The 26,867-nt window shown below is 34.2% G+C and overlaps 1 protein-coding gene across 1 annotated transcript; it reads right to left on the bottom strand.

Moving 5' to 3' along the window:
* Positions 1-1,092: 1,092 nt before the first annotated feature.
* LOC133183327 (collagen alpha-1(VI) chain-like) lies at positions 1,093-25,330 on the bottom strand. The gene is made up of 13 exons (XM_061318287.1): positions 24,826-25,330; positions 16,867-16,921; positions 14,219-14,308; positions 13,955-14,062; positions 13,748-13,837; positions 13,555-13,635; positions 12,785-12,856; positions 11,894-11,920; positions 10,338-10,403; positions 9,947-10,003; positions 8,058-8,084; positions 3,164-3,275; positions 1,093-2,118 (listed from the first exon to the last, which is right to left on the bottom strand). Exons 1-12 carry the CDS (start codon positions 25,087-25,089, stop codon positions 3,175-3,177), a joined length of 1,038 nt encoding a protein of 345 aa, XP_061174271.1. The 5' UTR covers positions 25,090-25,330; the 3' UTR covers positions 1,093-2,118; positions 3,164-3,174.
* Positions 25,331-26,867: the final 1,537 nt, after the last annotated feature.

Raw genomic sequence — 26,867 nt, 5'->3', positions numbered from 1 at the left:
TGGCTAAACATTTTAATTTGACTGAAGACACAAACTTATTTCACATTCATGCTTTACATGCTGCAAGTTTTTCATGTATTGACCAATATTATGATGATATTTAGTGGTGACTCCTATATGGCCAATGGTGTAAGAATATTAAGTTTCTATCACGAATCCTATTATGACCATGTTGCTAGAATATTAAGTTATTTTCATGAATCCTGCTAGAACCATCCTGACAGAATATTTTGTTTTTTTCCCTTGAATCTTGCATCTGTAAGGACATAAATTTATTTTCATAACTACAAGGATCGTGTTGTTAAAGTATTAAGTTACTTTCATGAATCCTGTATGGACCATGTTGTAAGGATATAAAGTTATTTTCATGAATCCTGCATTGAGCATGTGGTTAAAATGTTAAGACATTATAATGAATCCTATTAATACTTTCTTCCTAGAAAGATAGATCAAATTTCATTAGTTTTTATATGTATGACCATCAACGGTACTCAATGTGACTTGTATATTTTTCATTCGAGTGATTACTAGTAATTATTTATTCCATAAGGTCACTATTCCAAAAAAAGGTCCTACACTAAGCTTAGTTTTATGTCAGAAAGTCACCTTCATAAACCGATGAAGTGGTCATAAAAGAGGATTTTATTTACTTAGTAGCCTCAACCGGTAATCAAGCTGCAAAGTACCAATGTAGTACAGGCCCGTAGGAAGCAATTTCAGACTTGGGGTGAAGAACAAAACATTTTCAGTTTGGGTGGGCACTACCATGTAAAAATTCCTTGACAAGCAAAAAAAAAGTCATCAGACGTAATTATTGAAGGAGTACATCATTCTCATTTTAAGATTCATTTTGCAGTTTCACAAACTTTAAAAAAAAATGTACTAAAGGTTTAGCGTGCGTTTGTTGTTGTTTTATTCCATTCACACTTGTTCTTGTATTCTTATTATTTCCATAATTAATTTATCCGTGAAAAAGATAAAAAAAATATCCAAAAATTTGAATTTCCAATCCACTTATTATGCAAGAAAATATTCAGAAACTATTGGCAAGAGCATTCTATGTAAGGTTAACTGTTCCTTTTATTCGTAATCATATTAAAGTACACCCCACAATGCCTAATAAAAATTGATTTATTATATATAATTCACTTATTGATTTATTATATATAATTCACTTATTGATTTATTATATATAATTCACTTATTGATTTATTATATATAATTCACTTATTGCCAACTGACAGGAGACATGATTTCTTAGCTGCCTGCTGAACAAATTTAAACTAAATTGCACTCAGGTCATTTAAAAAAAAAACACGCAATCCGATGCACAAATCTACATATACATATTAGATATATGTACAGTAATCGTATAACTATCAGTTGCACCACTTAACAATTATATTGTCACACTTATTTCATAATGACCTTATCATATAACTTGTTTATCAAATGTATCTCAAAACAGCCATATTGTATCACCTTTTCACATACAGTTGAATTTCGGTTATCTCGATATTTCGAATACCAAGGAAGTACATCGAAGTGAGTTGGAAGCTTTAAAGACTTTTTCGTTCTGTTGCTTAACATGAAGTCCTTGAATATCTCGAAGAAGTATTTTTCCCGGTCCCATCGAAAAAAGAAATAATAAGGTTCGACTGAATTTCATTATTTTTAAATGATGAGTCTTTCTTTGAATTAAAAGCATTTTATGCACAATTTCTATCTCCAGAGTACATGTATTCACTGATGTCACGTTAATAGATTGAAAGTTTCACACATATTGACATGACAAGCACAGTCCAACATCACAATACATCTCTCGCATCCATGAAACGTCCATCTCACATCAATACAGCATGCACCTGTCCAACAATCACAAAAGTGCTGGTGGAAGCAGCAGGTAGAATTGACATTCATTGTATATATTGAAGAACATCACGTCTGACTGCACTGTTGAAAAAAAACTCGAGCCATACGTGTTATACAACATTTGGTAGTGAGTAATCTGTAAGTGATCAGAAGGAAAACAGGGAATCACAATCAAAAAGATAACACCGTACTATCCCAGTCCTCCATCTCTCTCTCCTCTCACAAAACTTCTACAGGTGAACTAGGCTGGAAAAAAAATTGAGATGGAAAAATGCCTTCTGAAATTATTTAAGAGATACAAAAAGAGGCCCATGAGCCTTAACAGTCACCTGAGTGTATGAATGACCAACCTATCCCACTATCGGACTAAACTCTGGAGTCGTTTGACGTTGCTACATGTGTCTGACAGAAAAGTCTGTTCACTATCGCATTACACGAGGTTTTTCTTCTACATGTACATGCTAGGGCAGAAAAGGGAGGTTTTTCAATATATGGCCAAAATTTTCTGACTTTGGGGCATGTGGCTTTCACAAAAATACTTTAGACTAAGCCAATTTTTTCTTCCATTTTTAAACAAGTACCTAAGCTGTAGTTAGTCACAAGAAATCTTAACATTATTCTATTAGTCTACATTGTAAAATTAATGATGTTTTAAAGAAAATTATAATATTATCAAATTTTCATCCTACTCGTAAGATTTTTTGTGAAAAGGGCCACTGAACCCTATACCTAGGGGACGTAAATTACACAGGAGGATAACTTGCTTCTCATTATAATCGTGCAAACGTGTGTTCAGGAGTATAGAAAATGCAAGAATTTTTTGAAAGTTTTGGCCACACTCCTCATGCCCAAGAAAAGCTGGTGACATGCGAATCACACTTTTGTACCGTTCTATAAAAAAACCCACAGCAATACGTCAGATGAATAAGTAAAGTGACACACACACACACAAAACAAAACAAAAACAAACAAAATAGCCAAACAAATAAGTAAAAAAGAACAAAGCTCAATGAATTAACATATGAAAAGGGAAAAAAGCACACTACACAATTTCCAAATAAAATGTTTTCAATTTAAAGAGATAGATTAGTTACAATATGTAAACAAAGCAAATAATAATTATTTGAAAGCACATCAAAAACATTAACACAAAGTAAAAAACAAAACAAATAAATCAAGATTTAAAAAAAAAAACAAACAAAATAAACGGACAAATGAAAATAGCTTGCAATGCTACAATACAGCTGGTAATGTAACAACAGACACAATTAATGACGTTGCTTGCACTTACGGAGATTAATGTCAGCAGACTGCACAGAAGAAAAGCAATAAATACAGCATATAAATATTAATCACGAATGGCTTTGTTCCGGCACTCAGTCCTCTAGCATTTGACATTTCCTCTGAAAGAAGAAAATGAAATGAATTTTTATTTGCGATTAGGGGAAGTTTCTAGTATGCCGGTCCCCAGAATCACGCGATTGCGCATGAGCAGTTATTTCCCTTGCCGTTGCTATGCAGAATGTAAACAAACCGCCATTTTCCCCTCGCTTCAACAAAACGCATTCGATCGAGTGATTAGGGTTAGGGTATATTGTTTTAAGATTGGAACTGTTTTATAAATCCACTCTTAAATCTTCCTGACTTCGGGCTAATTCATGTAATTTTTGCTTACAAAAGGCACTGCCAAGTGCCTTTTGTGACCAAAAACTTGCATGAATCAGCCTAATGTCGAACCGTGCCGATATACCATCTTATAGGAGTAAAGCATGAAACATGCAAAACTTAAACAAAACGTTAATTAAATATGGCACTGTATGCGACCTACGGATTAGGGTTAGAATATAAATAGCTCGGATATTGTAACTGTTTTACATTCACCCATGCTCGCATCTATATCACTTTGGGCTTATTGAAGTTATTAATACAATTTTTGCTTACAAAGAACCGGAAGAACAGGAAAGTTTTTTGCGAAACTTGGATGAATTAGCCTTGGTCTAATGTTGAAACGTGCCCGATATTGTGCGCTAAGTTTTGGCAAGTAATTGGTAAAAGCGACTTACCGTTTACTTAGCTCGATATCCTAACCTCCTAATGTCCATATTCAGAATATTTTTTCTTTCAAATCAATGGTGATGCACAATTCAATCAACCAATTACTAGTAATTAGTTATCACTTGTTAAATCCCTGCATTTCTCACAAAAATCTTGCAATTTTAGTAGCATTTCACTTTGAGTCCTATCAACTACTTCTTCATAAGTCTTCATTACGTCAAAACACAAGTGACGCACGTCATGAATATTTATGAGATTACGTCAAAAGCTGATCATGTGACCACATTCCTAAACAACGCAAAATGGAGTTTTATCTACTAAACAAGTACGTTATTTTACAAAACCTTTTAATTCTCATTTAAAAAACTGTGTTTAAAAACCAGTTTTTTAAACCCAATTTTTCACAAGGAACACGATTTTTGGCTCAATTTTGCGATTTGTGGCCTTTTTTATCGATTTTGTCGATCGCTCACGCGATCGTATTATATTGTACACCGCCTTCGGCGGCACCTATTTTAGCGCCATATTTATAGGGACCGGTATACTAGAAGTGTTCCGCGATTAGTATATTTCAGAATAATCATCAAACAACCATCAAACCTCCGGAACACAATTTAAATATGGTGCACAAATACAAATTATGTTGGCGGACATGACTTTGTTTGAAACGGAGCAATGAATTAAACAAGACATTCAAAAAATTCATGAAAATTGTCAGTCAAGATTGTATTTGCTAACAAGGTCGTTGTATCGACCATAGAATTTTTGAATTGTTGACTTTAACAGGGATTGCTGATATCCTTGCATCATCAACTTATTTGTCAATAGCTTGCCTCTTTTTAGAAATTGTTCGTACATAGAACATGCTCTTGCGTATCGAATCAACTGGGAGACACAAACTCCAATATTAATATTCTCAGGGTATCCCTATTGTTTTTCCAACAGTCTGGCACGCACTCAGTGCCATATACTGTCAAAATGGAATCTAAACTACAGTATGCTTGCAACTACATATTAGGCACAGTGCAAGTGTGTTCTTCAAAAGAGAACTTAGAAATACCACAAATCTTATAAATTTAAAGTTAGGTGACTTAACATTCTTAAGAGGTAAATAAAAAAAAAATCATACATTAATTTTATGTAAAATTTCAACCACATTTTAAATCCACAGCAAGCATGTCATGATAGCTCTCTTGAGTACGTGATAGTGCTAACATATCATTTTGAGAAAAACAAAATTAGCAATGTTTCTTTGGAAAGAGATTCAACGCCCAACTCCTTTCAAATTGTTTTAAACTTTGCATATGAATATTCCAGAAAATGGCGTTTTAAATTCAATCTTGTACTGTTCGATTCCAAGCAAAGGGCAACAAAGCTAACCAGTTTGGACTATAGGTTTTGTAAAAACAGTTCCTATTCACTGTCCCGACTCCTGTAATCATCTAGGAATTATTCTCAAAAGAATATGTTCTTTTACAGATCGGATGAAGGCTGCCTGCAGGAAAGGAAGAAACTCCTTTTAAACTTTCACAGGTATTGGACCCCACCTTAATCCATTATCCTTAGTTCATTTCTACAAATCTATCATCCTCCCTTCCGTATTGTACGGCTGTGAAATCTAGAATAATTTATCAGCAGCAGATTCTCAACGCCTCAATGTCTTTCAACATTCTATACGTAAGAATTCACGTCAAACTAGATCCGATATCTGCGAATGCCTCTTCAACGTCCTGTTGAGGAAAATCCTGTTCTTTGGACATCTTTGTCGTATTATCTGTAACACCTTTCCAAAGAGAATATTTCTAGTCTGTTTATTTCCCTATCTTTAAATCTAGGATATTGCCAGCAAGGATTTGATCCAGATGTCATTAACTTATCTGTATATATGATCATGTACAATTTCTGTGCGATTGGCTAGCTAAGGGCTTCTTTCCTTCCATATTCTCTTGAGACACATTGCGAGATCCACGATTACTAGGAACCCTAGAAGATGTCGTAGGGCGAACGACATAGATTTTTTCAAGATTTCTCGCAGTCTTCGTTGAAAATGATCCATCTTCCTTTGAAGAACACCTAAAAATTGCTGTGAGATTCGCTTATGAAAGTTCATATGCGAACTCCTTTCTGATCGTCCACAAGTTTCTCTGGATATCTGTCGTTTCAGCGGGGCAACATTCCGTGACTTGTTTGTTCATGAATGAAATATGAAGATAAAGAACAGTATTCAATCTCGAAAGTACAATGAAACGCTACAAATTTGCGGCAAAGCAAACACGGACCTCAAAATTTAGAGGTGGGATCAGGTGCCATGGAGGAGTGAGCTGTAACCTGTTCGTGCCTGACCATGTTGGACATTCGAAACAAATGGTGGAGGGACATAAACTATGTGAGCTTACCGAAGAGATCTGTTGTCCGAGCACTGAGATAGAAGCTTATGACGTTCAAATTTTCAGCGTTAGGGGCTATTAGCTTGTGCAGGATGCTTCGGAACATTTTCACCTTGCCAAGCATCAACATATGTCAGTGGGGGCTAACAGGTAGTCAGATCTCCGTCTATGCTTGTTTGACTTGTTACATTGTACATAAGCATTACACATTAAAAATTAAAAATTATACAAAGCCAAAAGAAAGAAAAATAAAATATGCGGAAAAGATGAAAAATAAATAAACATTTTTCTTCGCCGCTTATTTTTGTTTCCTTTCTTTTCGGCTTTGTATAATTTTGTATGATGATTTTGCTAAATGCAATTATCGCATATAATGAGGAAATAAAGAATGAATGGAAGCTGTTGTCCAATTAATACTTCCGAGATATACTTGCTACAAAGATACATTTATATGAAAACTTAATTCCTTTGTTGAATATTACGATTTGATGAAGGCCATGCCCGATCATTGATCTCGCAGCACCTCTAATTCCATCAGGTAATAAACTTCAGAGTACACGTAGTTCACGGCATGCAATGTAAGATATAAAGTGCACTTAACACTAAAAACGTTTTGACAAAAAAGGGCATGCGACCTATATTTTTACCTTAATTACATCTATCTGTATTTTTTTTAAAATCGTAATTTGCTCTTCAGGGCACATTAAATTTTGCACGTGAGGTTCTTCAGTTGTAATTAACTAAACGAAGGGAATTTCGAAACGTAGAAAAAAGGTTACAGATTTTTGGTTTCGCAGCAGAAAAAGAAAACATTTTCTCCCCCGTCTAATGGATGCCTGCATTATTATTCTTAAAGTAGAAATTAATACCAATATAATTACTAATTTGTGAAACAGAAGCATCGGGTCAGCGTTAGATGACAGCTGTCGATTGTCTACACGTTTGTAGAACGAGAAATTGCTTTTGTTCACATTGCTATATTAATTTACGGAGAAAATTATCATTTGATGACAATTTTAACACCTCGGGCCTCACGCCAAATTATCCTCGAGGTAACCCAAGTTATCCATGACCGTAAACAACACTAAAATTAGGCCCATCTTCACCTTTCCGACATAAATAAATAATTATAAACCATCTAGGTGTTCCGTGTACTTTTATCGTGAAAGTTTCCACTCGCCTAAGCTGAAGAGCCTGTGTCTATTTGGCCGTCAACTGTTCAAAATGGACTCGAAGGTTTCTCCCAATTAAAATGTAGACCACAACTGGGTACATATAGCACTTCAAAAACTGTATTAATTTTAAAATTAAATGAGAGGTATCTTCCAAATTACTTTAAAAAAAAGAGGGTTTTTTTCAGATGGCGTCCGCAATATTAGTATGTACATGTATTTATTGATTTTTTTAAAAATAAATTTGTAACCCATGTTTTCAAGTTACGAAGAAATAACTACATGTACTTTGAGCTTGTATAGCGTTACCGCATAAAAAAAGAAATGATATAATAAATGTCTATCATTAACAGTACATTCTTCTCAGAAAGATTGATAATTATTGTTGTTTTACGCCGAGTCGGCAATATTTCCGACATATTTCGGCGGTCTTCTCAGAAAGAATACAACAATAAATAAATAAGTGCATTTTTTTCGCTCAGCTGTTAGTTAAAACTATTACAGCCTCCGTCAGAGATAAAGTAAATTACTTCACAACATGCCTTTAATCGGATATGTAATATTGACTTACCGTATGTATCCCTTTGTGGAGTGCGTACTAAAAAAAAAAAATCTTCATTCATCATTGTACGAAAAACACGTGAACTAAAGTTTAAAGCAAAGCACTGGTGCTTTTCCCAAAATCAAATAAAAATAAATGACTTTGCAAAAGGAAAGAAGTCTTCGTTAACAAAAACCAGAAGTCTCTGTCGATACTGTACATAGCTCTACTGGTTTGTACTAAATGTAGCACTTGGACTTGAAACTGTGATAGCAATAAATAGAATAATGACCCTTGGTTTAGTCTCTTTTTTGTGGGAAGATTTATTGCAATCAAACTAAAACCGTAAGAGAAGTAGCCTTTAGAAAGAATTTTACAGAAATTTTAATTTTTAGTAACCATGGCGATATCGTTCATCAAAATCAAAAAAGCGATAAAGACAATTATGTATCTCAGTGTGGTCTACTTGTGTGCCGTGTACGTGTATATTGAAATCAGACTAAAACTGTAGGAAGAGTAGCATTTTAAAAATATTTCACAGAAAAAATTCTATTTATGGTAACCATGGCACCATTCATTGAAACACCGATATACAGAATTATGAATCTTAAGGTCTACTTGTGTGCCAAGTTATATTGAAAGCTAACCAAAACTGTAGGAGGAGTAGTGATATGAATGTACTTCACAGAAATTTCTATTTTTAGTACCCATGGCAACATCTTTCATCGAAATAAAAAATCGATGCACAAAATAGGTATCTTAGTGTAGCCAACTAGTGTTTTATGTTTTATTGACATCGGAAAAAAACCGCGAGAATAATAGCGTCACAGAAATTTCTATTTTTAGTAACTATGGCAACATAAACCGATAAACAAAATTATATATCTTAGTGTAGTCTACTTGAGTGCTAAGATTTATTGAAAATTTGACCAAAGAGAATAGAGAAGTAGCGTTTTGAACGTATTTCACAGAAATTTCTATTTAAGTAGCCATGGCAACATCATTCATCGAAATCAAAAACCGATATACCAAACTATATATCTCAGTGTAGTCTACACAGGTAAAATTGCAACGTATGTTTAACATATGATGAACATACGTTGCAATTTTACCTGTATACAACCAATATTGAAATCAAACCAAAACTAAAGGAGGAGCTACGTTTTGAATTTATTTCACAGAAATTTCTATTTTTAGCAACCATGGCAACGTCGTTCATAATCAAAAACCGATATAGAGAATTATGTATCTTAGTGTAGTCTACTTGTGTGCCAAGTTTATATACTGTAATCAGACCAAGACTGTAGGAGGAGTAGCATTTTGAAATATTGTTTACAGACAGACAGACGGACGGGCACCTTACTATCGCACAAGCTCTTCTGGTCTCTGACTAGTGGAGCGAAAAAAAAGCTGATATATTTGAAGTTTTCTTTGTACGGATATGTTACTTGTACAGACAGTCGTCTGTTTGTCTCCACAACCACCCAAGTTTCAAGAGTATTTCCACACATTTTATTCACCAAGTTGCTCCGATAAAAACTAAAAGCCCACATTATCATTTTATATTTTTCTTCAGTGACCTTAGCATTATCAAAGTGATAATTCCAATTTTAACTGACCTTTTCTTATAATGAGTAAATAAATAATTTGAATATTTTTTTACGATATGGTGTAAGTAAATATTATAGCTCATGTTCGTTAAAGAATATTTTTCAACGGTTTTGTGCATAATTGGTTTTTGTGTATAGAAACTTAATGGAATAAAAAGACCACCCATTTTAATTTTTGAAATTAAAATTAGGTTGTGAAAATTAATGAAAGTTTCATTTGATATCAAATTTGTCAAATCTGGACTTTCATGAAAAATATTTACAAGGTACATCTTGTATATCCAATATAATTCCTTCCTGTTAAATTACCTGGACGATTGGTAGCGTCTTTTTCCATTTTTAAGTTTTCCACGTTGAAAGTTAATACTGCATGGAAATACAAAAAAGTTAAAATATATAATTTACTCATGAAAATGAAAAATTTGAATATGTGTACATGATTTTCTTGCCTTCTATTTAATTATTTTACTTTTAATCTGCCGTTAATAAAACGATAAATAAGACTGCATTAAAAGAGGGCTTAGTATTTAGTAGAGGTACGCAAAATGTACAAAAATATATAAAAAAAAAAATGTCGAACACCTAAAAGAATGAATTGGAAACAAAGACTGATGCACGCTTAAGCAACATATATTTTACTGGAATTGAATCATAATTTAATTCAGATTCAGCAGGTAATAAATCCATCCTTATCTTTCACCTTGACATTCGCCCTTTTCCCCTTTGGGTCCCTGTCGTCCAATAGGTCCTGGGTATCCGGGGTAACCTTAATACAAATTAAATCACAAACCAAACTTAACAAAAAATTTGACCAACAAAATTTAAAACATCCTATATCAACTTGCAAGTATATTGTTTAAGCGTTATAAAAGCATATTGTTTGGTGGCTATTCACTAAATACTGTCACAACTGTGTACCCCATTGAAATGAATTTACCATATCTCGAAATGTTTCTATCTTCCATTACTACTGAATTGACCCGTAATCACAAACTTCTCACAAAGCAGTCTTTATCTAAACCACTTTTCCCAGACCCACCTTTAGTGCACTGGGATAATGAAGAACGAAAGAATTTTCCGAATCGAAAGGACATTTTTCTAATTATTGCGGGAAAATAAACTTTGAAACAACTACGTATGTTGTATCTATCTTTTACAAATGGATCGAACATTTCAAACAAAGCAGAGATTCAGTTGAAAATATCAAACAGTCTGGAAAACCTTAATCAGTTTCCAAGCAGAAAAACAACACTGACCGAGGCGGGAGAGTGACTGCCAGAAAGAAGAACATTTCATTGTATAAGGTGGAAGAAAATAGCTGTAAAGTTGATCCCGCACATTTTAGATCAGAAAAAACGGAAGCAATTTAAAAATTCCTAGAAAATCGACGGAAAATGTGATAAAAGTTTACATTAAATTGTTATAGGGGTGAAATTTGGAACAATTTTAATAAACCCTAGAGGAAACTGGGAATATCAAAAATTATGACTCAGTATTTAAAAAAAAAACCCTGCAATTGCTTTAATGCGGGAAGAAAAAGTCTTAAAATTCCAACGGAGTAATCAGTCGCTTACCCCCGATTCACACAGAGCTGCGACTTTACGACGATCATCCCGATCAAGCCACGATCTGAAAAAAGTTTTGGATCAGGGCAGATCGGAGCCGATCCACCCCGATCCAAAACTTTTTCAGATCGTGGCTTGATCGGGATGATCGTCGTAAAGTCGCAGCTCTGAGTGAACGGGGGTTAGATTCCATTTTAAAATTCAGAAAGATAATAAAGTCATTTAATAGCTGTTTAAATGGGCAAAAATATCTGAGGTACAAAACTGTTACAAAAACAGAAGACTAGTCAGGAATCAGGAACATGGATATTGCAAAATCTTGCTCACACGACTTTTACACGGAAAAAGTGAATACCTCGACAGAATCATCCTGTTCACAAGCAGTTATGCATTAGTGCACTTATTCTAGTTAGAAAGAATGGTCAAACAAAATACATTTAAAAAGTCTGCAAATGAGATTAAAGAATCATGCTGATGAATTTATTTATTTAATCAATTATAATTCAATAAAAAAAGAATCTGTTATAAAAAAAAAAGGAAGAAACGTCGCTACAAGTAAATTTTAACAACTATATTATTTGGCATGGTTTTGTCAAATATTACTTATATGAAACATTGATCTCTTGGAAAGTATTGGTATTCTGTTTATCGATCAGAGCATTCCAGATTCCATTAATGATTAAATGATTACCTCTCTCCCCTTTCTCCCCGACATCTCCTACAAAAAATAAGACAGTAAATTCACTTTATTGTATTTTTACGTAAGAACACAGTAACCATGAAATTACTAGACAGACGGATGTGATCTTGAGCTCCATCGCTCAAAACTAACCCATAGGCCATATTTTTCATGAAATTCATGCATTGATGCTTGTAGGTCAAGATGACAAAATTGAATGCTATTCTTTGTTTATATTTCTTTCTTCTTTCTTCTGATGCAAGATATTGATATTCATGAGGCCTCACCCTGACACCAAAGGTCATATTCCCTTGTAACTTAAGGTGACATTTTTCATGACGGGTGTATAACTGTGTTCTAGCTTGCAGCACAATTTCCCTTGTTTCTTTCAAATCATATTCCCACCCCTTTTCGGGGCCCACAAGCATATTGCAAGCACTTTGATATGGTGTTAGAGTATTATATTGGAGCTATGACTACAAAATGCCTGAAGATATTGAACTGACTAGGTTTGATGAATTTGTCTTACAATGACCCGGACACGATTTAAAAACCGTTTACTGTAGAAAAGCTTTCACGACACATTATTTTCGCGAGAGTTATTTTGGTATTTATACACGAAATTCGGTTAATGTTGTAAATAATCTTTATTTACACAAATAAACACGAGAAGGACATTTTTGAGAGAAGACCGACTCGTGTAATAACACGAAAATAATTTTCTCCTGAATAAAATATCTATAAAACATAAATAGTTTTTGCACAGTTCGCTAGTGTATAAAAGTACAACGGTAAAGCTAATATTACAAAGCTATTTCAGTAGATTTATTCTTTTCTTCTTCAAGTTATCAAGTAATCAGAAAAGATACAAAATGGTGCAGATAAAGCAATAAAAATTGTTACCTTTATCACCTGGATAGCCACTGGAGCCGGTCGGTCCCCGGTCACCTTTGTTTCCCTTTGGTCCATAGGGCCCTATATGGAGAACACAGAAAAAATCCTTTAGATATACCAAAAACTGTATCATTATTGACATTAAGGCAGCTCAAGGAACAATTCCTTTAGATACCACAAAACTGTGAGCATTATTGACATTAAGGCACTCAAAGAAGAAATCCTTTAGATACCACAAAACTGTGAACACTATTGACATTAAGGCACTCAAAAAACAAATCCTTTAGATACCACAAAACTGTGAACATTATTGAATTAAGGCACTCAAAGAAGAAATTCTTTAGATACCACAAAACTGTGAACACTATTGACATTAAGGCACTCAAAAAACAAATCCTTTAGATACCACAAAACTGTGAACATTATTGACATTAAGGCACTCAAAGAAGAAATCCTTTGGATACCACAAAACGGTGAACATTATCGATATTGAGGCAGCTCAAAGAACAAATCCTTTAGATACCACAAAACTGTGAACACTATTGACATTAAGGCACTCAAAGAAGAAATCCTTTAGATACCACAAAACTGTGAACATTATTGACATTAAGGCACTCAAAGAAGAAATCCTTTAGATACCACAAAACTGTGAACATTATAAGCACTGAGTCACTCAAAATAGAAATCATTTAGATACCACAAAACTGTGAACATTATTGACATTAAGGCACTCAAAGAAGAAATCCTTTAGATACCACAAAACTTCAATGTATAGATACCTGGTGGTCCGTAACGTCCGATAGGACCCTCTAATCCTCGAGGTCCTTCATCACCTTTATCCCCCTTTTCTCCCCGAGGACCTACAAAATTTCATAAGCGCATGTGATACAGAAAAACTGTCATTGGTTTGTTATAATTCATACTGTATTCAGGACACAGTGGGCGTGGATCTCATGGTTTTTTTTCACAGACCTTTGCTTCCATTTTCGCCAGGAAATCCCAGAAGCCCCTGTTTCCCTTGATCTCCTTTGGCTCCTCTCAATCCGGGAAGACCAGGCCTGCCTTTAATAAAAATCTGAAGCTAAACGAACACTAACCCTCAAAATATTAAGTCATTCGGGTACAGAGGGACGAAGCTGATACAGTACGCATATTGTATAATAGTGATCGAAATGATACCTTCTCTTCCCTGTGATCCTCGTTCTCCAGGTAAACCTCTAAGTCCCGGAAGTCCTTCTTCTCCTTTAGGTCCTCTGGGTCCAGTCGGTCCAGGATTTCCTGGAGCTCCTTATAAATAAGGAAACGTAGCCCAAATTTTGACAAGAATTTGAAGAAACATGTCTGCATGAGCCTGTTTTTTTTTTTTTTTGAAGAATTAAATACATACTGTTTAGTTTTTTTTTTAATCTTGCTCTAACATTCCTAGGAAGCCTGGAGACTCACCCCGCGGCCCAACTTGTCCCGGATTACCTCTGGTCCCATCGTAGCCAGTGTTGCCTTTCTCGCCCTTTTCTCCCTTTAATAAATATAATTCTGCAAAGTAAAAGAAAAAAAAAATTCATAAAACTCTATGAAAAAGGATACTGTCTCGTCGTACTTCTATTAAACATCAATGAAATGGCCACATTTAGTCAAAGAAAAAGATCATTAATGATGAACAGAAATACATCATTATATAACATGATACACAAGAAAATGCTAACAGGTGATATGGCACTTAATTTTGAATACATTTCGATAGACAAATCAAAAAACACTGTGTTAAATTTTCAAAGCTAAAGATATAATAAGCATATTTTTTTTTAAAATTCACATTTCACCTTTGATGCGATACAAAATTAAGTCACACAATTTATATGCAGTACTGAGATGTCGAAAACTCTAGTAAGGTACAGGATCATAAGAATGCATAAACATGGTCAAAACCCACTTTACAACAAGATGTGTTTGTGAAACACTGATGCCCCCGTATGGCAGCTTATGGCGAAGGTTAAAGTTTCTCAAATGCAAGTCAAAATCCAGGCCAAAAGATAAAAAATGTTTAATTTGAAAGCCCTAGCTGCAACTGATCAAAGTAATGGCGAAGGTTAAAGTTTTTTAAAAGTAAGTAAAACATCAAGGTCAAGGTCAAAGTTGTTGATATCCAAAGGAAGGTCTTGTCACAAGGATTACATATGTAAAGTATGAAAGCCCTAGCACCAACCATTCAAAAGTTATGGCCAAGGTTAAAGTTTTTCGAAAGTAGGTTAAACTCCTATGTCAAGGTCAAATGGTCAAAGTAGTTGGTATCCAAACAAAGGTCTTGTCACAAGGATTACATATGTGAAGTATGAAAGCCCTAGCTCTAACCGTTCAGAAGTTATGGCCAAGGTTAAAGCTTTTCAAAAGTAGGTCAAACTTCGAGGTCAAAGTCAAAGTTGTTGGTATCCAAAGGAAGGCCTTGTCACAAAGAATATACAAGTGAAGTTTGAAACCCCAAGCACCAACTGTTCAGAAGTTATGGCCAAGGTTAAAGTCTCTTAAATTTTGCTAAAGTGGGTCAATCTCCAAGGTCAAGGTCAAAAGGTCAAATATGATGGTACCCAAAGAAAGGTCTTGTCACAAGGAATACACATGTGAAATATGAAAGTCATAGCTCCAACCAATCAAAAGTTATGGGCAAGGTTAAAGTTGACAACAGACAGACAGACAAACAGACAGACAGGACAAAAACAATATACCCCCGGGATCTTTCGATCCGGGAGCATAAAAATAAACTCGGTATCAATAATATACTTTAAATCTGGTTTCATGAGACATGGCCGTTCAAAAAGTTAAACCTTCTGTGTTGTCAATTTACGTTTCACTAGATATTTGTTTATCAATAAAATGTGAATATAAATTATAAAGAGCAGTAATGATGATAAAATTCCTATGATACAATACAAAATGTGAAGCAGAGCAAACGCAGACCTCTGAAAACAGAGGAAGTATCAGCAGCTATGGAAGAGTGAGCCCCCCCCCCCCCCCCCCGACACACCCGCCGTGTGATCCTTGTCATGATTGGGTAAACAGAAAAATCCGTACATAATACAATGTGAAAATAATGGCGTAACAATATTTGCATGATATTGTCAGTCAAAATTCGACCCAGCAATTGATTTTATTTACAAACAAGGTCATTGAAAAGGCCATAAAATTTGCAAAATGATGATTTAAAACGAGATTTTGATATTCTTGTATCATCAACTTATTTGTCAGTAACCTGTCTCGTTTTAGAAATTTTACGTACAAAGAACATGATTTTACGTATCGAGTCAGCTGGGGGACATAAACCCCATATGCACGTGACAATGGTATATTGCTTCATAAATAAGTAAAGTTGACGATAGAAGTGTAAGTCATCACGTTCATCAAAAATTAAGCTATTAGTTTGCTATCAGTGTCTTTTTCTAGTAAAACATCCAGACATGTAACAGATGTGTCAGACTTTGTGGTATCTTTATTTCGAGTTCAGTGGGATATATCGTATGAAAGTAGAAATGAAAATGAATGTTGTTAATTGAATAAACGTCGTCGATATATATCTATGTGTCAAACTGAAGGCCACACCAAGAGGCTTTCTTTTCATTTTGAAGTTTTTGAATAAATTTTGCTTTACAAGAATACAAAAACAGGTCTACTAATGTAAGCATGATGTCCTGATTACAGTATTTGCCGAAATTGAAATGTTTTCAATAGGTCGACCAATTGATTAAATACTTTTTTGAAAACCTTTTTTGTCATAAATTTGCATCACTTTTTCATTTTTCAAAGAATTTTCAACCCTAATAGCCTTAGATTTAAACATATTATCAGTGCAACAGAAAGTATTAGTGTAAGAGTGAAATTAACCATAGCAAAATACTATATTAAGAAAAAGTGCGGGGGGCATACGTGTGTACATGTAAGTCTTTTTAAATGTTGTATGGCTATTCATATTTTATGTAAAATTTGTTTATCTTACACAGTTACCCTATATCTAGAAAATATATGGGGGAAAATTCTATGACAGGGGTCTGGTTTACACATGTTAACGCATTTTGAGTAATGTACAAAGTCTTATAACTCACCTCCTTGAGAGTTCCGGCAAACTCGAAGAAATGTTTCACAGTTATGATTCTGAAACTAGAAACATTTAGCGTACTAAAAATGTTATAAATGATCAAAAATACATATAAAAGCAGTATTACTCTTAGAATGAATTAAACGGGGGAAAAGCAAAAAACAACAAACATTTTACGAGATCGTAGGTAAAAAAAGAAACCCTCTTTTTTATATTTAAATTTTGTGATTCGAGGTTCTTTGACCCTCTAATAAGAGGAATAAACTCTTGCTTTTCACTGGATAAATTACTATTATTTCTTTGTACAATTGTTAAATTAAAAGACAATTTCTGTCAAATTTTTCTAGCATTAATTATATAATTAGTTTTCTTTTGGAAAAGAGTATCGTTAAAATAAGACTTTATATGGGTCAACAGAGGACGACCTTAATGGACTTTGGCGAGAAAATGACAGGTTCGATATACACACTCAAATTTAGGATATTATTAAGTTAATGCACTATCTTTAAATATTTTCAAGTTAAAAAAGCATATATCTTTGGCAAAAAGCCATTATGTGTTCAATACCAGCTATTTTCTGTCGATTGTTCAAACAAGTTCATTTGTACACTAAATGATCATAAATAATCTAAACAGAATGCATGAAAGGTCGGACATATTTCAAATCGCAAACTTGGCTAAAAGCCATGCGATCCATCACTTCGTGTTTGCTCGGGTATTTCGTTTGTTTGCATAATTCGCCTTACATTTTTGTATACTCAGGACCTGCTCTTTTTGGCATCACCTTAACCTCTTTGGAAGCTTGTTTTACTTACAGTGTAAAAAACGGAAATGAATGTTTATGCTTGTATTTTTTTTAAATTTTTGAGCACTGGCAGTACTTTTTTGGTTTGGCATGCTATGCTGCCGTCACACTCTGTATTTTTAAGAAATACGTACTTATTTTGCCTGGCAAAAACTTTTAAACATACAATGGTTATCTTTGAATAACCTTCAAGAACACTCTATCCACTGATGGAAAAAAGTCTTTTTTTGATTTTCAGAAAACTATAATTGTAAAAAGGCGAAAATTTTTTCGCCTTTTTCATTTTCTCTGTAGACCACCTGCCATTCTGTCCTAGGAAAATGTCTCGGACAACAAATGGGGCAAATTATTGATGAACAAAATTCACTAATGCTTTCTTAAATGGGTAAAAACATGCAAAGGAAGTATTCAATTACTTTATTTTGATTTTATGTATTGTTTAGGATACTACAATTGATTTCAAATTGTTCATCACTCATTAGAATGCACTTTCTTTTTTGGATCTAAAATCAGATCACTTTTAACTGCATTAAAATAGAATGATACATGTATCACTCATCAGTGTGCAGTTTATAGAGGGTTCTTAAAATGATTCTACTCACTGTTTTGATAGAAAGAAAAACTGACAACCCGAGTCTCTACATAGGTACATTATTAACGAGAGGCCCCGGGGCCACAACTCTCACCTTAGTCATATGTTCTTCTAAAGAAGACTTTAATTTAAAAGATTTCCCCCTTTTTCCTAGGAGAAAATTTGACCACATGATTTGACTCAACCCTAACTCCAAGGAAAGGGGTTATTATTTATCCAAACTTCAACCCGGGGATGCTTTACAATGACTAACATAACATTGCTGTTCCGGAAAAATAGATTTTCATATGATTTTTTCCTCCTGTAAACATGCATGATTTGAAATTTGATCCCCAGTTTAGCCACATCCTAATCCATCAGTAAAAAAATGAGCCAACACAATTTATCATAAGAATGTTTGCATATTAATATGATTTAGTTTGGAATTGCTTATATTGGGAAGATTTTTTTAAAAAGTTCCTACAAAGTAGATCATAAATTTTTGCAACAATTTATTTTCGCGATATAAATATTTGATTGTTTGTTATTTAACGTCCCTCTCGAGAGTTTTTCACTCATATCGAAACGCCACCACTTGCAGGTGGAGAGCTGCAAATTCTGACCTATGCTCGGCACTTAGGGCCTTTGAGCAGTGAGGGATCTTTTTCGTGCCAGCATCTACTGCAACACGGGACCTCGGTTTATACGGTCTCCACATCCCACAGTGGGATTCGAACCCGCGACGTAAGGATCAACTCCTTACTCTGCAACTCTTGAGCAAATGCTCTAACCATTGCGCCACGCGGGCGACTATAAATCACGATTTTTTGCTATATAATCTTTTATATGATGCAAAATCAATATACAAAAAATTAAAATTGCGAGCAGGTTGTCTCATGTTATATAGTGTAAATAAAGGTCTAGCTAATAAAAAATGATCAAAAGTTAACAGTTTATTCCCAAGTAAAACTCTGATCCCCCATTGTGTCCCCTACCGCCCCGAGATTATAATTTGAGAAGCCATTTAAAGATTTTCTAACTATATATTCCCATGTAAAACTTAGTTTCACCCATCCTACCCTGTGGACCAAATAAATTTGAATCTAGATCTACATTGTACTAGAAAGCTTTCAAATAAGTTTCATCTATTTTTGCCCAGATTTTTTTGAGACACCCAACTATTTTTGCGTTTTCTTGATCATCTCCCCTTTCGAAAGATCGTGGCCAATTATTTGAACAAAATTGAATATCCTTTAGGCCTACCAAAAATGCTTAGTGCCAAGTTTGGTAGATTTTAGTCCGATAATTTTAAAGAAGTCCAAAATGTTAAAGGGGCTGGGACACAGATTTGAAGCTCATATTTTTCTAAATTCTTTTTAGTAATATCATCACTTGTATGTTGCTAGAGCATTTCACGCTGAAATATATTAAAAGCGTGTTAAGAAAGTTCTTTTATCCCAAAATTATTAAAACTTGCTGTTTATTAATGAAAAATATGAAAATTATAATCCAGAAGTTCAGAGTAGAAATACGAGAAAACACCAACTCACCAGTATTGTCAGTCCGTGCACAGGTGATGTGTGCAGACTAATCTAACTGAACACACCCGGTAAAACGTACATGTAAACACATACAATAAAGAGCTCGTGCTCTGTTTACAAATACAGGTGTTTGACGTGATGTTATGAAGAATATTGTTATTGAACTCTTAAAATATTCATGTAAGTTCAAATCATTAAAATGAAGCTATTTTTTAAATAAAATTGTAAATAATGCAACTGTGTCCAGACCCCTTTAAAGGTGCTTAGACACAGATTTGAACTTAATATTTTCTCAAATTTTCTGTATAATATCACGACTTATACATTGCAAAAGCATTTCACACGAAAATATAATTAAAAAACTGATTTTATCTGGAAATTATTGGACACTACGAATTCCGGGACGCGTTTGATTAACACATCTTTGCACTTACACAAATTTTAACTTTATCATTAATATTTAAGAAAAGAAGCAATTTTCTTATGTATTAATGAAAAATATTTATCTATAATCCAGAAAATTCAGAATAGAAATGTTCGAAAGCAAAACCAACTCACCAGTATTGTCAGTCCGTGCTCTGTGATGTGTACAGAGTTTAACAAATTGAACACACCCGTGAAACGTAAACTGTTTTTGTAAACAGGGCACGAGCTCTGTTATTGTTAATGTTTACGATTCACCGGGTGTGTTCAATTGTTAAACTCTGCACACACCACTGAGCAAGGACTTACAATACTGTGAGTGGGTTTTGCTTTCGAACATTTCTACTCTGAATTTTCTGGGTTATAGTTTTAATATTTTTCATTAATACACAACAAAATTGCCACTTTTCTCAAGTATTAAGAATAAAATTAAAATATGAGAAAGCGCAAGGATGTGTCAATCCAACGCGTCCAGAAATTCGAAGTTTTAATAACTTCGAGATGAAATAAGATTTTTATTATATTTTAGTATGAAATGCTATAGCAACATATAAGTCATGAAATTATACAGAAAATTTGAGAAAATATTAACTTCAAATATGTGTCCAAGCACCTTTAAAAGTGAACTGTCGAAAGCTGGTAAAGAAATATAATCGGAAAATCCATTTGAACTTTAGGCTCAGGAGAGCTAAAAATACTAAAGGTATTCGATTTAGAAGATTCATAAAATATTTACTCTTTCTATCTCTAAACATATCAATCCAAAGTGCCCGGACAACTCCAGGTCAACTAATGGTGCGCGAGTTCCAGCAATAAAATCTAACACTCACAAGACCATGTAGACAGTAGTAAGGGCACAATCATGTCTCTTTTCATTGAGACACATAGGACCAGAGCTAGTTTATAGAAAGCAACCCTCCATAGTTACAGTTTTTATTGCATCAGATCCGTAGATACCGCAGGCGACACATGCGTTCCTTAGCTGGTATAATCACGACTCACGTAGCCGTCTACTGAAAAGATTATTATAAAGTCTTAGTCGACCTTTTATGGTACAATGTATTTGTATGAAGCAAAGGAACTGTCACTCTTTTCCTGGTGTGACTAATCACCAGTTTCTCTATTGACTAGATATTCTTGTTGATTAAACAAAGCACACAAGGGAATTTTTCAGCTGAAATAATTTCGGCAGGCACCGCTGTTCGTCGAGGACAAGGAAATAATTTCTTTTCAGGTTGATATCTGCTGACATGTGAAGAATCAATATTAGTTTGTAGGAACACTGCCCGGCAGTGCCCACAACTCATTTGATCCCACCAAATTAATTCAATGTTACACGCGATGGACTGTGAATGTCCAAAGGTCCTCATAGAAAACTACACTAATTGGTCTGTGGAAACGTTTTATTGAAATTTTGTCATTGCATTCTAATTTGGCAAACTGCTGTTCCAATTGTGACATTATGTTGTATAAATATGATGATCAGGCTACACTAAATATAAGCTTGGATGAGTGAAAATAGGCTATATTCCATTATGTGAACACGAGATGCCTAGCTTGGTTTTCTTGGCCTTCAATCATGACACATTAGCCCAATATCCGAGGATAGGAAATAAACAAACTGTCATTGGTCCAGAAGCTACAGATATGATCACAATAAAAAAGCTTTTTCTTTGGAATTTTGTCATTATCTGCAATAAAATAAAATTGAATATCTTTTTCCAGGATATTGATGTGTTTTCATGTAACGTTCCTTTGTACGAGATGTGTTCTGAAAAATTTATGTAGAATAATATGTCAGGAAAAGAGTGCGCTCTAATAAAATGTTTTCAAAAAATATTTGCGACATGGGAATAGTTTAGCATTACCCTAAAACATTTTAAAGAATAATTTGAATTTGTTTTTAATGATTTTCATTTGGGAAAGTGTTCCTTTTTTATTTTTTTATTTAGAAAGAAAGTCCGCCCTCAGTATCTTATAGGGTGATTCTTCTACGTATTCATTTCTCGAAACGTACACCTGAAAATCAAACGAAACGAAAGGAATCAATGAACTCGCCTCGACGACCTGGGAGTGAGCTTACATGCTCTCATCGGTCAACATTGACGTCCCGGTATAATTTTGGGACAGTCTGTGTTTAAGTAACAACAAGCTTTGAGAAATTTAAATTTCAGCACCTAGGGCCGCGTAAACGCGTAATTATATCTTATGGACGCCTGTTCTGAATCTATATGGCGCAGTGGTGAGAACGTTATGCTTTAGAGTCACATAGTAAAGAGATGATATTTGCGTCGTGGATTCGAATCTCATTGCGAGACAAGGAGACCGATTCTACAAATAACCGTATAAACCGATTGAGGTCCCATATCACAGAAAGCTTTGACACGAAAAAGATTCTTTGGTGTTCAATGGCAAAACGTGGCTGGCGAATATAGGTCTTATATTTAGCCTTCCATAGGCTATTGGTAGTGAAAATGGGAAGTAGACCATGCTAAACCAAAACATTCTTTTCAGATTTGGTTGTATATTAAAAGCCTTTCTTGCTGCATTTGAAGTTACCAGACAAAAGTTTTTGGAGAGGTTCCATCTATTAAGCCCTGTAGACTAAATTATCGTATATAGTTAACGCCCAGGAAGTTTTCATTCATATCGAGATGTCACAAGTTATAAACGAAGGTTTGCTGTAAAATAATGTCATTGCAGTGAGGGTTCTATAAAATGCCATCACTTATAAGCCTCGGTATTTATACCTGGCACATCCACATCTAATGTAGAGCGTTTGGCGGTGATTTATTTCTTGTGTTTGGTCTTATCAAGCCAGGACTTAAGGAGAACCCGCTTCTATTGAGCCAACGCGGCTTTAGCCCCAATAGACAAATTAGATATTTCCAATGGATGATGCGTCGAAAGTCTACAGAGGCAGTCTACTTTGGGCATTCTTTTTCATGTACACGTGTGTGAACATTCAAAATGACATTCAGGTTAGTCTCCGGCGGATTTTTTTATTAAACTACACAATTCAAATTTATAGTTGAAAATGACACTATAAATCTAAACTTTTTTCAGGTCTGAAACTTTAAATTCTAGACATTGTTTCCTCGTTTGTGCTATCCTGCTGTCAATTTTAACTTGGTCACTTACTTACTCCCAAGCCACACCTCAAAATTAAAAAAAAAGATTGCAAGCAAGTAATATATTACTCCTTCCCACTCTTTAATTTATTTTTCCCCTATGTTTGTAACATTGTAACACTAATTTGAAATACAAATTTGATTAAGATTGACGCGCTTACAACTTTTGCTATCGATCTTTTGTTAACCAATTTCCAGATGTGAAGCTTGGTCCGAAGTTGTCGGTTTAAAATCGGGTCAGGTGTAAATTCGTGCAACTTTACGTCTCATCACGTGCAATGTGGGTCCAGACTAAACCGTTCCAACTCACGATTAACGACAGTATAATTAACACTAGAGTGCGTGAATAACTGTTGTTAAAAGATTCTCTGGTTTGTGCCAGCAGCCAACGATGGAATTAACTTATTCTTAATGAGAAATAAACACAAGATCTAGATCCATTTTAGTGTAATTTGGGTTTGTCTGCATGTTGGTCTGTTTGCCTCTGACTTCCTTACTTTGGTCATATCTGATATTTTTTCACTTTGAGATTGCTGCTTTCTTAAGCTGATATCTAGTTTTATTCCTCGAAAACTGCAAACTGTTAATATACCACAGTAATCTCTGTTACTCTAGTAAATTAAAACAAGTTCAGAAAGCGATCCCTTGTCTCTGGGCGTGATAAATCAATGTTCTGACAAAATAGTAGGAATGGCAAAATAATAAACACACATCAAAGTTTCACAAATTACAATCAACGTGTATATCGTGTAAAACACAGCATGTTTAATAATTCATACGACCATAGCATGAAATATTTCTCAAATTATATTTTGTTTCAACGCTTTATTTCTGTTCTGTTCTGGGATTATACTTTTGTGAAGGTGAAGGTATAGTGCTCCCTTCAGTAACTGTAAAACTACATATATACATGTACCTTTACTTAAAACATACGATATATATATGTACAGTACCCCCTTTAGTAACTGTGAAACGATATACATGTACCTTTACTTAATACATACAGTGAGATATGCTTTTTATTCTGATTATATTAAGCTAAAACTGCTGCAGAATCGCTGCAGAAATATTCTGATGTAAAACGTTAATAGAAAAAATAACTCAGAACTCTGCGCCCGGTTACCAAGTTTGGAGCTAGATAAACTGGAAAAATATGAACAACAAATTAGAGAGAAACCCATTTGGCGAGTGAATTTTCTAATATTAATAAGGTTTTGAAAGAGTTTCCAGCCCTCGGCACATACATGTAGTTGCAGGCATTTACAGTAAAACACAGTTATAGCGAATCTCCAAGGATACAAATTCTATGTTATATGAAATTATTTTATTTGCTAGAACTCTTTAGTAATTCGTTATTTTCATTTCAACATTAAATATTTTATAAGCACAATTTACAAAAACGTGTTTTATTGTATTTTTTAAATACCGTATAAACATAATGTAAATAAAAGCCAATTAGATTAAAAAAAATTACCCAAAAGAAAAACCTACTCACATAATACGATCTTCGAAATCGCTGAACCCACTTCAGGTTATCCTGTGTATTGTCACTGTATATGCCCTTTGTCACATGTAAATCCTGAACCGTGTTTCGGTCTGCAAGTGTCCCCTTCTCAAGGGTTACGTTACAATCCTGGCTATTGTACAGTACAATAATCATAAAAACGGACACGAAAAAATTAAGAACAAAAGAGCCGTAAAGAACTTTTAGATGAAAAGCTATCTTAGCGATTTCCAATTCATCACGGAGTCTCTCCATCCTTTCATCTTGTGTTAAAGCACTCGCAAATGCAACGTTTAATTATTTTTTGACAAATTTAAGCCTGTTGCTTTTTAAAAATCAGCATTTATTAATTGTTAATAAACATTTATTAACTGTATCAAAGATTTTCTGCCATGCCATCGGTGACATTTATTACGGATGCACATTTCCCAGAAGGCCCTACGCCCTGCGGAAGTTCATTATCTAACGTACCCGTCACGAAACAGTACACCACTTTCTGTAAAACGTCATCCTATCTCTCTGTGTAGCCTGCTGGCCTCTGATTCTGTTGTACGTATACACTCCACAATACATTAAGCAAGGCGGTGCGTGGAATCGATTGCTGGTGATGTTGATTTAGGCATTTAAAATTAAAGACAATAGTTAATGAAAGAAATTGGGATGTAACTTTGCTATCCATTTGTAAACCTCTCAATGAAAATACTAAGAGCTTGACATTTATTATCTGCAGAGTATATGCTTTTAACATCAGTAGACATTTCATCAACATTACAATCAAATAGAAGCCAGTGAATTGTAATGAAAAGGGAGCCTTTTGTAGAGATCCGAAGAAAGTATCTTAACAACTCGAGATTCCTTCAATTTGATGTAAACCTCTAACTCAATCCTGGTTGAGACATACCTGTTCGATATCTTCTGTTACAAAGTTATGGCTTGCATGATTATGCTACAGTAAGCTGCTCAATACTTTGATCCGGACAAAAATTATTTACTCCTGAGCATGCCATTTTTCACAAAGGGCAAAAGAAGTAAGCAACATACTTTTAAATCAGGACAATATTGGTTTTAGATGTACCCTTGGTCAATCTTAATACATGTCAAAAATGAGGTTTGTGTATTCTGTGTCAACCTTCCATCGCAAACGGGATGATATTGAAGTAAATGCATGTAATACTAGTACTATCCATTCATGTATCATGTAGTAAATTTTGAATTTAATTACTAGAGGGAGGAAAATGCAAAATTTACAACATGATAACTTATTATAAGAATACCAATATCTTTATATATATATATATATAGAGAGAGAGAGAGAGAGTAATAATACCCTTTTCCATATCACCTCGACCAATGTCAGCCCTCGGGCTTTCGGCCCTCTGGCTGATATTGGTGTCTCGGGCTGATACAGGATTTCATTTGGAAAAAGGGTATTATTATTCTCTGTTTATATATATATATATATATATATATATATATATTTAAAGACATTGTTCACCCATCTCCTTTAAAATTACAGAATCATGTATCCTGATGTTTTCCTGTCTTGTTGAAATCAAAACTGTCAGAGGTATAGCTTTTCAAGAGATTTTCACATATTCTTTTCTAGTACATGTAGTATGATAAATAAATAAAAAGAATTATAAGCCTTTAATATATTTCTTTCCCAGGTTTTTTTTTTTTTTGAAATCACATTAAACCTGTATGAGGTGAAAGTTTTTAAAAAGGAATTCATAGATGCATTATTCTATTCTTATTCACCACTGCAATACTGTTCATTGAAATTGAGAAAGCATTATATATAGTAAACACGAGTTTTTAAATTTTATTACATCACCCGAGACTCAGGTGACATATTGCTATCAATTTTTGTCTGACGTCGTGTGATGTCCATCGGGCGTAAATATTCGAGCATTTTCAGCTTCTTCTTTGATAAAATGAAAAAGATGAAAATAACGAACTACTCGTCCAATTTTAATGAATAAATGAAGCTAACGAGCAATGATCGATTAAAAAAATACAAACCATACAAATCT

The sequence above is a fragment of the Saccostrea echinata genome, unplaced genomic scaffold (assembly GCF_033153115.1).
Source record: "Saccostrea echinata isolate AGI-Se365-2 ecotype Australia unplaced genomic scaffold, CSIRO_AGI_Sech_v1 ptg000009l, whole genome shotgun sequence".
NCBI classification, from domain to species: Eukaryota; Metazoa; Mollusca; class Bivalvia; order Ostreida; family Ostreidae; genus Saccostrea; species Saccostrea echinata.
This window is presented reverse-complemented; position numbering and strand designations above follow the sequence as displayed.

Coding starts and splice junctions, on each gene's coding strand:
- LOC133183327 (XM_061318287.1), bottom strand. CDS start 25,089: ATGGAGAGACTCCGTGATGAATTGGAAATCGCTAAGATAGCTTTTCAT. Junction 10,404..11,893: donor CGGGGAGAAAGGGGAGAGAG/GTAATCATTTAA, acceptor ATTTGTATTAAG/GTTACCCCGGATACCCAGGA. Junction 10,004..10,337: donor GGAAAAGGGCGAATGTCAAG/GTGAAAGATAAG, acceptor ATTTCCATGCAG/TATTAACTTTCAACGTGGAA.